Consider the following 12702-nt stretch of genomic DNA (forward strand, 5'->3'; position numbering starts at 1 on the left):
ACAGCATCTGCTGTGCATCCACAGATTATAGAGAGTTTGGGCAATTTGTGTCTATAATACATTTTAGAGTTGAGAAGGAGAGTTTTCTTTGTCAGTTGTAGCCAAAGGGTTGAGAGTTTGCTAGGGTACAGGCGGTAGCCTGTTCACCTATCCAAGGTGATTGGGTTTTGCTTGAGTAATTTGAAATATTTTATTGGAAAACAACTTGCTGTTTTTTCTTTATTTCTCTTAGACCATCTTTATAAAAAGTAGCTCAACCTAATTTTCTTTCTAGCTCTGGAAAATTAAGTTTGTTAGGTCGAAGGAGGTGATCCTGCCCCTCTACTCTGCTCTTGTGAGACCTCACTTGGAGTATTGTGTACAGTTCTAGTGTCCTCAACATAAGAAGGATATGGAACTGTTGGAACAAGTCCAGAGGAGGGGCTGGAGCACCTCCCATATGAAGACAAGCCGAGAAAGTTGAAGCTGTTCAGCCTGGAGAAGAGAAGGCTGCGTGGAGACCTCATAGCAGCCTTCCAGTATCTGAAGGGAGCCTACAAGGATGCTGGGGAGGGACTCTTTTATTAGGGACTGTAGTGATAGGACAAGGGGTAATGGGTTAAAACTTGAACAGGGGAAGTTTAGACTGGATATAAGGAGGAAGTCCTTTACTGTAAGGGTGGTGAGACACTGGAATGGGTTGCCCAAGGAAGTTGTGAATATTCTATCCCTGGTGGTGTTCAAGGCCAGTCTTGACAGTCTTGGACAAAGTCTTGGTTGTCATGGTTTAGTGTTTGTCCCTGCCCATGGCAGGGGGGTTGGAACTAGATGATCTTAAGGTTCTTTCCGACCCTAACTATTCTATCTTTCCATCATGCTTTAGTTGTACTTACCGAAGATGGCGGTTTCCTTTTTGTGAGCACAAGTACCTCAGTCCAATGCCTGGTTTCTAAGCTTTTGATGTAATTCATTCAGAAGCAGGTGATTAACATAGGACTACTAATTAAAATAAGCAAAAAAAACCCTTTTATTTTTAAACCCTCTACATCACAATTCACACTGTTTGGATTGTATAGTCCATCTAACTGAAAATCCATTTTTTTTTTCTTAATATTGGCAGATTGAGAAAAATGTGCTTATTTTCCTAGAATGAATAAGCCCTTCTTCAGCTTTTAGTAGAACAGGTTTTAAACTTTAATAATGATCTTTAAACTAAAATTAAACACTTTATTTTGGTAGAGGAATCTTTTGTCTTTACATTTTGATTGTATTAACTGTGTGTTGTGTAATGTGAAAAACTTGGTAAATGCAAATTCTAACTCTGTAATATTAAAAAACCTCTTACTTAGGGCACCAGCAGAATGAATGCACCAAAGCAACAGTGGAAGCGAATCCTTTTGTCCTGTAAAGACACATTCCGTACACAACTCGGCAGGCTTGTTGTACATAACTTGTCTCCAACAAGGCCACTGCAAGAGAGAAAACAAACTTTGGAGATGGTACATGAAATAAATCACCAAGAGATTATGCGTGACTGTCTCAGCCCAAATTTGCAAGTAAGTTCAAGAGTGTGGAAAAAGTTTGTAAAACCCGTATTCAATGCTTTTGTTTAAATTTTACAGTTATTTAGAACTGTACATAGCTAAAGTTGTTCGCTGGTGTTTTAGCAATGTTTAGTGTAATGAGAAAGCTATGTCATACAAAATGCTTATGTGTACCTCTGAAATTGCTATATTACCCTGAGGGTAGACAGTTTTCTAAAAGGCAGGGTAGAATGATGATCATAGAATCATAGAATGGTTTGGGTTGGAAAAGACCTTAAGATCACCTAGATCCAACCCCCCTGCCTTCGGGAAGGATGCCTCACACTAGACCATGTTGCCCAAGGCTCTCTCCAGCCTGGCCTTGAACACTGCCAGGAATGGAACACTAACAACTCGTTTGGATAATGAAGTGCCAGTGCCTCACCACCCTCACAGTAAAGAACTTCTTCCTTGTATCTAACCTGAACTTTCCCTGTTTAAGCTTAAACCTGTTACCCCTTGTCCTATCTCTACAGTCTTTGATGAAGAGCCCCTCTCTAGTGTCCTTGTAGGCCCCTTTCAGATATCAGAAGGCTGCTAAGACGTCTAAATGATGATGTCTGTAATGTCTAGATCTGTTGACTCTGTAGCACATCAACATCACATCTCCATTGTAGGGCAGAAGCAAAAGGTTGTACTAGTTTTAACATGAAGAATTTTACTAAGGATGCTAGAACTTAAGCAGATTAATGAAGGAACTCTGCCTTGGAACTCTCAACTGCAGATTTCCTGAAACTTGTAAGAACTGATTGCCACTGGATTTTAAGAGGCAGTCAGTCCTCGATCAAAGCAGTACTCTATCTTTTCTTACTTAGCCTTTATTGATTCTTAAAGTGGTACTATGTATTCTATGTTCTTAACTCAAATAGCCAAACCGTTTCCCCTGCCTTTCTGGGCTTGTCAGGAAGAAGCTTCTCTTGATTGTACCCTTGGTGCACATTTTAAAGAAAACATTTCTTAGAGCCATGATCAGAAACGGGGTAAGAATGTTGCTGTTTGAGATCTTTGGGAACTGCAAGAATGAAAGAAATTACGTAAGATGGGCCACAGTTTGACTTACTATATACTGAGAGAAAGTGCTTATTGGATGAACCTATGACACTTACATGTTTCTGATATGTTGTTCAGTTGACACTTTTACTAGTAAGAAAAGAGCTGACATTCTAGAAGTGGCTGCTTTGGGAGAGTGTCACATTGAGTGCATTTATGCCCTGTGTCTGCTTGATTTCATTATGTCAGCTCTAATTTGGTTACTCAAATAAGGTGTAGCATTACTGCCAGGCAAAAAATAGGAGTGCCTAGCACATATTTCCTGAAGTATAAACAAGGCTGCAGGAGCCGAGTCCTTGGAAAAGAAACTTGGATTTCCTATAAGCCATTTGAAAAGTCTCAGGATGGTAGAGGAAATTTTAGCATGTGGAGGATTAAATTCAGCATATTTTCTACTTTCATAAAAGTTGCTCTTCAAACATTAAAATGGGCATTTTTTAAAAATCACAGAAGAATTAGAAGAAATCTGCCCAGGCTGACTAGGAAAAGGAATAAAGCTGAAATTACAACCTGCTCAGCGTTGTGTTGTGGAAATGAGAATAACCATACATTTGTTTTCCTGTCTTCCCTTCTTTTCATCTTCTAGCATGGACCTAAATTAGTGCTTTATTTGTGTGAGTTAATGCACAATCACAGTGATGAAATGACCAAAGAAGAGCAAAGAGCAGTAGGAGACCTTGTGAATACGTTGAAATGTTGTGGCTATAAATGCATTCCCCTGAGCCCCCAGCCAAAACCAGATCTAATAAAAGCTTTGAAAGAGGTTTGTGAATAGAAATTATACTTCAAAAAGTGGATATATTTGAGACAATTCTCTGTAAGATGGGGTCAGAATTTTACTGCAGACAATGGTTTTGTTTGTTTTGTGCATGGTTTATGCTTTTGGGGACTCTTTGGGTTATGAATACTTCTGTCACTCATATTCAATGCTTCACAGGAAGCACATGCTGGATCTTCTTGGTTAAACATATTACTTAACCCATACAAAGGCAAGAGTTTGTAATTAGCTACTGGTGTATCTTGTTGGGGGAAGAATTTTTATGGTTCCTTTAAAAAAAATACAAAATTTAGATATAATGTAATAAAACTGTGGTAACTGAAATGATGTCTTGATGGTTTTAAATACTGTGAAGGTATCAGTTGAACAATTTTGTTGGCACATCCGTTAACTTCTGCTTCTTTATTTTGTCCTTTTAAAAAAAGTAATGTATAAAACTTTCATTCAGGATCAGAAGAAATACGAGATGGAAGAAGGTGTGAACAAAGCTGCTTGGGAGAAGACAATGGCTAACAATCGGCAAAAGTAAGTGCCACCTTAAAGGGGGTGCATGGATCAGTTTTTGCTCATTTGGCATTTCACCCATAATTTTAAAGCTGTTGTATCTGTCCATTCACCTTTCCTGTTATGGGCTGTGCAATAAATGTAAGGCAGGTGCCCCTGCAACTAACTGATCTTCAGTGAATAAAACATTGTATTAATTGTATTATTTTAGCACTATTTGGAGCTATGTAGACTGCTGCTATTTGGCATAATGTAAATTTTGGTAGCTTGTGGTGGATCAGGAGTTTTTTTTTCCCGTTAATTTAGATTGTAAGTTTTGCCAAAAAAATCAGGTCTGAGATGCACACACGTTTCAGTGTAGGTAACTAATAGCTGTAAAGGTCAGCTCAGTTAAGAGAAGACTTTACTATATTAAATATCTTAAGAGATTTGAGCAGTGGTAAATTACTATTCTTAAGATGTTTATTATAATGACTATACATAAACTAGTAAGCCATACTAATAGGTATCTGTTGATCTGATGGCTTAGCTTGGCTTTTGCCACAAGTAATAGCTTTTTTGAAAGGCTAAGAAGCAGAAGTTATTCCTGAGTATTGTGAAAATCATGTAGGCTAAGCTGCTTTGCATCTGCCATAATGACCTATGGGTATCTATTGCCAAGCTGACTGTATCTGATAGGGCATTTTGGTGTCTTGACTTCCCTTTTCAGTGTGTTTATTTGACATTTTGAAACAACTCTCTTTCCTTAGTCTCTTTCAACGTCTGGATACAAAATCTAAAGACATTTCTAAAATAGCTGGAGACATCACACAAGCTGTGTCTCTGTCACAAGGAATGGAAAGAAAGAAAGTAATCCAGCACATCAGGGGGATGTATAAGGCAGAGCTAAGTGCCAGCAGACACTGGGAGGAACTTGTTCAGCAGCTTACCCATGATCGGTAAGTTGTTCTCTCATCCCAGTGAAAAAATGAGAGGAGACAGACTCTATGCCTGATACATGCTTCTCATTCTTCTTAGAGGTAAATGAAATGTAGATGATTAGCAAAAGTAATTCTCATTTTAACATCATATGTTTAAAGACTTGATTTATTCTTCAATTTTTCGGGGTTAGTAGCCAAGTCCTGTTTCTGTGCCATTTAGACAGCGTTTTTGGCAGATATACTTTGCTCTACTAGAATGAAGAATGTCATAAAAATGCCATATCTGGCATTACACTGATGGAATAACAACATTTTGGGGGTCATGTTATTCACATTAGCATACAGGTATTGTGGTCACTAATCTGCGTAGAGCAAAAGATGTCTTGACAAAAAACAAAACAATGGTATTTTTACCAGTGCAGAACAAGTATTATGCCATGCTTGCAGCAGCCGAGTTTTCAAAATAAAGTATTGGATGCATTGTATTGCTGTTCTGATCAGAAATAAAGTATTGGATGCATTGTATTACTGTTCTGATCAGAATTCGCCATTTCAAGAGCAGTCTTGCAGTAGTAGCTCATGAGTAGTCAGTCAGTGGGGTAGCTTATGAGAATAAATTACAGATTCAGTCTTTTGATACTTTTTCAGAAAAAATTGCCCAGTGTATTACTCTAAAAATTTTGCCTTTCTACTATTTAAAGAAAAACAGAATGCATAAACATGTATACTCTTACCTTTTTTCTTTAGAGCACTCTGGTATGACCCAGTCTATTACCCAACTTCTTGGCAACTGGATCCAACAGAGGGCCCAAACAGAGAGAGGCGTCGGTTGCAGAGATGCTACCTGACTATTCCAAACAAGTACCTTCTCCCAGACAGGCAGAAACAGGAAGGTAATTACAACATGTTCTAAGAGCATACCTCAACTGTAATGACTGCTAGTGCCTTATCATTTGTGGGGTTTTTTTTATAGGCATGATAAAAACTCCATTATCTTATCTATTTGAAGACAAAACACATTCTTCTCACTCTTCTACTGTAAAGGACAAAGCTGCAAGTGAACATATAAGGTAGGGTTTGAGTAACGATTACCTCTTTCCTGCCTTCTACTATTCCAATGAAACAGTTCCACTTACCTTTTTGTCTAAATAAAAATTGAAAAATAATTGAGATAAGAGACTTTTCTGCTGTACTCGTGAGCAAAAGATCAGAGTTACCAACATGTATATTTTCTGATTCTTTAAACAGTCTATCTCCACGACTTCAGAAATCATTAAAAGCAAACACCGTTTGGTGTGATGTGGGCATGGGACTTCTGTGTGATAACCTGATGGGATTTCTTTACTTATTTGTCACTTAGATATCTAAGACAGGCAGTGCTACTATATCTGGTAGGTCTTTTCATCAGTGTTCAAAAGCAAATCGTATTTTCATCTTCTCTGCTTCTATCATTGTGCTACTCAAGTCTGCAACTGTGTCAATTTGCCATCTATTACAGGCCTAAAATAATATATCTATACTGCCTAAAACCGCCAAGAGCACACAAAGAAATAAATACAAATACAGTAATGTGCAAGTCTAGAGAGCTGAGGTTCTGTTTTCTTCCCTTCCTTGGGATTTGAACCATTAGAATCATGATGTTGAAAAGTCTGAAATGGTAGCCTTTGAGGCTGTTAATCTTGGGTACATGCTGAAAGGTACATAAATCCATGGGCAATAATACACTTTGAAATATTTCAGAGTTAATCGAAGATGTATAAGTGTAGCACCTTCTAGAGAGACTGCTGGTGAACTGCTGCTAGGTAAGTAGATTTTGCAGTCCTTGTAAATATTTTTGTGTAAGGTTCTCCTGTATACATAAACTCAGCTGACTGTTTTTAAAGTAATTGAGCTTGTATTACATATACTTTATAGATAAGTTTTGCTTAATTTCCTTGTTATTTGCATGAGTGCTATTTGGACTGTAGATAGGTTTTAAAGTTGCAGACTTAAAAACTTAAACTTGCTAAAAGATGTGGAATGATAAATTCTATTTCTGTCAAGTACTGTCTTGCCCAGGTACTATTCTTAGTATTCCTAACCCTTGGACGCTGATTACATAACACTAAGATGCATTATACAAATAGTATGTACCTTTTTAAAACTATTTTTTCCTGCAGGAAAATGTGGCATGTATTTTGTTGAAGACAATGCTTCAGACACAATTGAAAACTTGGTAAGTATTGGAGCATATTGTCTAGCTTTTAATATTTCCAAACTATGACCATGAGTAACTTTTGTCTACTGCTACTGAGATTGCCAGAGTACTGGAGTCAGATGTCTCTGGAAAGGCCAGCCAGACTGACTAGCACTACAGTTAGAGGTCTCTGGACAAGGCTTCTGTTGCCTCTGGCTGTGGAATTGGTGGTGACAGAAAAAAAGCAAAGATGTGGGCCTGGGGTTGGGAGGGATGAGGAGGGATGTGGGGAGCCTTCTGTACAATGTTGGTTGTTGCTCTGAGTTCAACAGTGTAAGTGCTTGAGCTTTCTTTGATCTGCACACAAGAACTTTTCTTACTGGAAGCTGGAGCGCTAGGAAGTACAGAAACTCACAAGTGTATGAACTGTGCTGTGCTCTATAGCATAGGATGTTCTCACTGCCCCCTTATCCTGTACAAGAGAGGACTATCTCATGGAGGAAACTGGACCTGACCTAATCCTTTTGATAATATGTCAGAGCCTTTGTATAAGCTTATACATCCAAGAGACATGTCAGAAAAATAAAGATATGGGCTGTATTGCTGAAAGCATAAAACTATTTTCAGGGAGCTCTTCCATGCATCCATTAAGCATACAGCTGCTGTGATTTAAGATGTTAGTAGCTGTTTTGCTGCTTTGTCTTTCATATAACTGTCAGAATTGGGATTTGTGGCAAAGCTTTACTTGCTCTGGTTGGCTGTCCGATATTTTAACTTAAGAGATAGTGAAAAGATGGCATTAGGTGTTAGTTGAGTTACCTGAGGAGTATGCATGTCCACTCTCTTGAGGAGAGTGGAGGGTGGGAAACATGTATGAAGAAAATCACAGTAATGTTTTAAAGAATCACAGCAAAATTAAAGTTTGCCTTACAAATGGCTACATGCTGGCTGCATTTAAAGGTAGGCTGCTGCAACCCTTAAAGAAGAAGGATTTCTTCTGTAAAAACCTACTGTTCAAAATATCTTTTTCAACTGCAAATTCTGCAGAGTTTTCATGGAGAAACTGAACCAGCATCGTTTTCTTGGACTTATGAGGAAATTAAGGAAGTTCATAAGCGCTGGTGGCAGTTAAGAGACAATGCCGTGGAAATATTTCTAACAAATGGCAGGACTTTACTCTTGGCTTTTGATAACACAAAGGTAATGTGGCACTGATGTGTAATATATCAAAGCATTTTGCTTTGTTGCCTTAACAGGTATGTTCATGCATTGTTTTTTAAGGAGACCTGTTGCATGGATTAATTAATTTCTGTCTAATAACTTTGAATGAACTTTGCTCAGCTAGACTGCTAGACAGTTGTAAAACACATCTCTGATGTACTAAGACACAGAAGAATCTTAGTAATGCTAAACAGTAGTGCATTATGGCATATATCTGGAAATTTGTAAAATTAGAGAAACTTACTAAGTCTTGATAGTTTGAAGCTTTTTAAATTATGTGATTAAAGCTGTGGTGTTTTCTCCTAGGTCCGTGATGATGTGTACCACAACATCTTAACTAACAATTTGCCTAACCTTTTGGAATATGGAAATATTACTGCTTTGACCCACCTGTGGTGCACAGGACAGATTACTAACTTTGAATATCTGACTCATTTAAACAAACATGCGGGCCGTTCCTTCAATGATCTCATGCAGTATCCAGTATTTCCTTTTATACTTTCTGACTACATCAATGAAACGCTGGACCTAAATGATCCATCAGTATATAGGTAATATGAAATGTTTGGAACTGGTTATTTCCAAAGAGTTGAACTGATCATCCAGTATAGCTTTTTAACTTCATTGTACTAAACTGCACACATATGCAAATGGAATTGTTCGGGGGCAAGCCTGATCTGTAGTAACTCTGGGCTTGTTATAATAAGTGAGTGCTTCACCTCAAATTTTTAAATAAAATGCCTAGTATTATGAGTGTGTATAATCAAATGATACTGTGATTTGGACTTATTTACTGTCTTAATGGGATATTGATAGTCTACAATAAATAAAAGCTGGATATTTAAATTGATGTGAATGAAGACTTGTAGGCCAGTTAGTGGAAGTTGAATAGAAAAGGAAATATTGTACATTATTTGGCCAGTTACAAAATCATATTGTCTACATTGTGAATTGTCACACCCTGATGAATTTCTGTTAAGCCAATTTAACGTGTGTGCAAAAAGTCTTTGCCTTTATGTAATGCCTCTGATTTGACAGAAGCACTTTGCATTTGCTTGCCTGTTTCTGTGCTATGGTGGGTAGCCTGTGGGTCTGAGTTTGCCTTCAGCACTAACTGAAAGTGGCCTTTTTGTTTTCTGAACACTTGTAAAGTGCTATTAAATTTTGCTTGTCACTTTCATTACATTAAATTAAAGGCATTATTAAAAATAATGCAATATTAAATGATGTGAATCAACATCTTTATAAAAATTACAAGATATCAGTACTACTTCTGTTACAGAAATCTGGTTAAACCAATAGCCGTGCAGTGTAAAGAAAAAGAGGATCGTTATGTGGATACTTATAAGGTAATTTGGATAACTTGTTTCTTGCCTTTTTCCTGTGTATAAATGTTATGGAGGCTTTAATTTTTCTAAAATATATTGATGCGATGAAAAGAAACCACAAAGTATTTTATGCCTCTGGTATTCTCATTTTCAGTATACTGTGTTGCTTGGAAATTGTTTATAACATGCTTGTAACCTGTGTTTGTCCCTCTGCCTGAAATCATAAATCAGTTTAGTCTTTCCATGCGATACTGCTGAGGAGGTTAAATTGATATCTTCTTACATATGACCACACATATATTTAAATATCCCTAAAAGTCAGAACGATAACTTACTGCTGTTTGAAATTACTCCAGTGGAACTTATCTGTTCTTTATTTGATAAGAGAAAGCACTTGTTTTCCCTCATGTACTCGTGTTATTTTAACATGCCCTAATATGATTAAAATGATCTTTGCTTTTTTTTCCCTTTAGAATGTTTTAAAGGCTGCAGGAAATGACAATATGCTGGGGAGTGAAAGCATCTGCAGCTGAACCTTCAAATATGTCTATATCATTGTGGTTTAGTGTATTATTTGCAGATATATTTTCCATTTAGTATTGAAAAATCTTTGCAATGATTCTGCTGTGTTAGAAAATGAGGGGGAAAACTAAAGCAAAAGTAATAAATAACAGAAAAGATTTAAATCTGCATAAGACTGATACTGAACTGGATTGTAAAAGTGATCATGTCTTTAGACACTTAAAATTTATTTGATTCCAAATCACTTTGAAATGTATGTTCTTTTAAAAGTTTCAGGTTTTATTCCTAGACAACTTAGGCAAGCTCTTATTTCTGTTACTGGATTGCAGTCTAAGTAGGAGGTTCATGTTGGGGTTTTTTTCTACTACTTTTCTAGTATTTGGAAGAAGAGTACCGTAAAGGAGCACGAGAGGATGATCCAATGCCTCCTGTACAACCATATCACTATGGATCTCATTATTCCAACAGTGGAACTGTGCTTCATTTCCTAGTTAGGCTGCCACCTTTTACTAAAATGTTTTTAGCCTATCAAGGTAAAGTTACTTTTGCTTGCATTTGCCTTTCACATCTGGGCCTTGTCCCACTGACCCAGGAATGCTATTTCTTACTCTGTTTAGCATAGTTTATCAATCCCAAATAGCTGAGTTCAATAAAACTGAATCTGGTATGCTTTCACAGTAGACCCATATTCTGAAATTGTCAGTCTAGACCATAAAGCTGTACATCTTACATTTATAACTTAATCTGGAATAAAAAGATGACCTTAAGTCCATGTCTAACACATAGTAATTGAGATAGAAGAATTCCAAATGTTCTCAGCTAACTGGAGAGCAGTTAACTAAGAAGTTGCAGATGTACAATTGTTATGCTGTCTGCCATTGATATAACAAATTCAGTTTGTATTTCTTTACAGATCAAAGTTTTGACATCCCAGACAGAACTTTTCACTCTACCAATACAACCTGGCGACTGTCTTCATATGAATCCATGACTGACGTAAAGGAGCTTATCCCAGAATTTTTCTATCTTCCTGACTTTCTAGTTAACAGAGAAGGTATATTGAAGGATGACAAAACTGTATTCCAAAACAGCTGTACAGTTGACCCTATAGGTTGAAACTGAGAACATTTGTATCTGTAGACTGAATATGCTAAGTAGTAAATGTATGGGAGAAACTGGCACGTTTGCAGGATATGCTAAAAAAGCTGTTATGTAGGACTTGGGAGAAGTCTTTTCATAATTATGTCAGCAGTGCAAAGACGTTCCCTGTTGTCCGATTTTTCCATTTGAAAGAGTTTGTACAGCTTGAATGTGTTTGGAGAGGTGGGGTGGCTTGTTAACGGTGCCGCTTTGCTGATCAGCAATCTCTGTGCTTGATGGCTACGTTTCATAGAACCCTATAAAGACCTTTTTGAAGTTACTGTCAACTAAAATGTTGGAACATTTACTCCCCTCTCTGTAGGTTTTGATTTTGGAGTACGTCAAAATGGTGACAGAGTAAACCATGTCAATCTTCCACCCTGGGCTCGTAATGATCCTCGTCTCTTCATCTTGATTCATCGTCAGGCCCTAGAGTCTGACCATGTTTCCCAGACAATCTGTCACTGGATTGACTTGGTGTTTGGTTATAAGCAAAAAGGCAAGGCCTCTGTTCAGGCTATTAATGTCTTTCACCCTGCAGTAAGTATTTGTTAAGCAGTGTGTTGCTGACTGTACATAGTAACTTAATGGGAGAAAGTGCAGTCTGACTTGCTTGGAAAACATCCAGCATGAAGCAAGATCCCTTGCTTGTGAAGTCTTGAATAAGAAAAGGCTTTAACCATTTCAGTGCAGAATTGATAAGATCCCAGGAACTGCTGAGAGTGAATTTGTTTGCTTTTCTTGCCTTGTGATAGGTGGAGGGGTGATCAGGTATGGGGTTCAGCCTTTCTGAGTAGTTGTTTGCAGTGCTATGTAGGTACTACGTTTACCTGCTTCCATGCTGTTCAGAAGAAGCTTTTAATTTAGGCAGATAGTGCTGCAGCTTTTGATACAATTAAAATAGTTCAGTTTGTCCTTAGCTCATTACTTGTGTTCTTCCCTTTATATGCATCTTGTGCTTTGTCCCTCTAATGGGTACTTCCCCCTCCAGTAAATTTAATTTCAAATAAGTCTTCCTTACATGTAAAGAATTCCAGAATTTCACTACTTAATTGTAACACAGATATCTTGGATTGTATTGTTTAGCTTCAGTCCTTACGATCACAAGGCTTGCTCAACCAGGCAGTCCTGGTTTCAAAAGCATTGAGATGTTATCCATGTATTTGCTCATTCTATAGCTGGAAGAGCTAATAAAACAGTAGTGTTTGTCAGTGGTGGCTTTTTCTTTTCAAGTAGCCATCCAACTGCTTTCCTTCCTTACTTTGTGCTTAAGTATTGATCTAGTTACTACCTTAGGTCTCAGATATTAAGTCTGTGAGTGTGTTCATCGGGTTTTTTTTAAAGTGAAAAGTCAAAGTCTTTGTCAGTATGACTGGGGAAAAGTGTGGTACACAGAGAGGCATGAAAAAGACAAGTAGAGAGAACTTCTACTTTCCTGAACTATGAAGGTTCTTTCTCCTAACGCACCCCCAACCAGAGCTTTAACATGTTAATTAAAAAG

At 37.5% G+C, this 12702-nt stretch overlaps 1 protein-coding gene across 9 annotated transcripts in view; it reads left to right on the forward strand.

The window, feature by feature from the left end:
- The window catches only part of LYST (lysosomal trafficking regulator), an 81858-nt gene that overhangs the window by 57206 nt on the left and 11950 nt on the right, over nt 1-12702 (forward strand). For 8 of the 9 annotated variants that reach the window (XM_062637412.1, XM_062637416.1, XM_062637417.1 and 5 more), the window contains 14 exons: nt 1329-1535; nt 3199-3375; nt 3839-3915; nt 4644-4832; nt 5562-5707; nt 5788-5884; nt 6555-6616; nt 6974-7029; nt 8038-8190; nt 8518-8762; nt 9494-9560; nt 10438-10594; nt 10975-11115; nt 11524-11741. In XM_062637412.1, coding sequence (XP_062493396.1) covers nt 1329-1535; nt 3199-3375; nt 3839-3915; nt 4644-4832; nt 5562-5707; nt 5788-5884; nt 6555-6616; nt 6974-7029; nt 8038-8190; nt 8518-8762; nt 9494-9560; nt 10438-10594; nt 10975-11115; nt 11524-11741 — 1992 coding nt within the window. Of the gene's footprint in view, nt 1-1328; nt 1536-3198; nt 3376-3838; nt 3916-4643; nt 4833-5561; nt 5708-5787; nt 5885-6554; nt 6617-6973; nt 7030-8037; nt 8191-8517; nt 8763-9476; nt 9561-10437; nt 10595-10974; nt 11116-11523; nt 11742-12702 lie in introns of those variants that run through there. The other variant, XM_062637420.1, reaches the window with a different exon arrangement.

Source organism: Pezoporus occidentalis, unplaced genomic scaffold, assembly GCF_034315485.1.
Source record: "Pezoporus occidentalis ecotype Australia unplaced genomic scaffold, CSIRO_AGI_Poc_V1 ctg52, whole genome shotgun sequence".
Classification (NCBI taxonomy): Eukaryota; Metazoa; Chordata; class Aves; order Psittaciformes; family Psittacidae; genus Pezoporus; species Pezoporus occidentalis.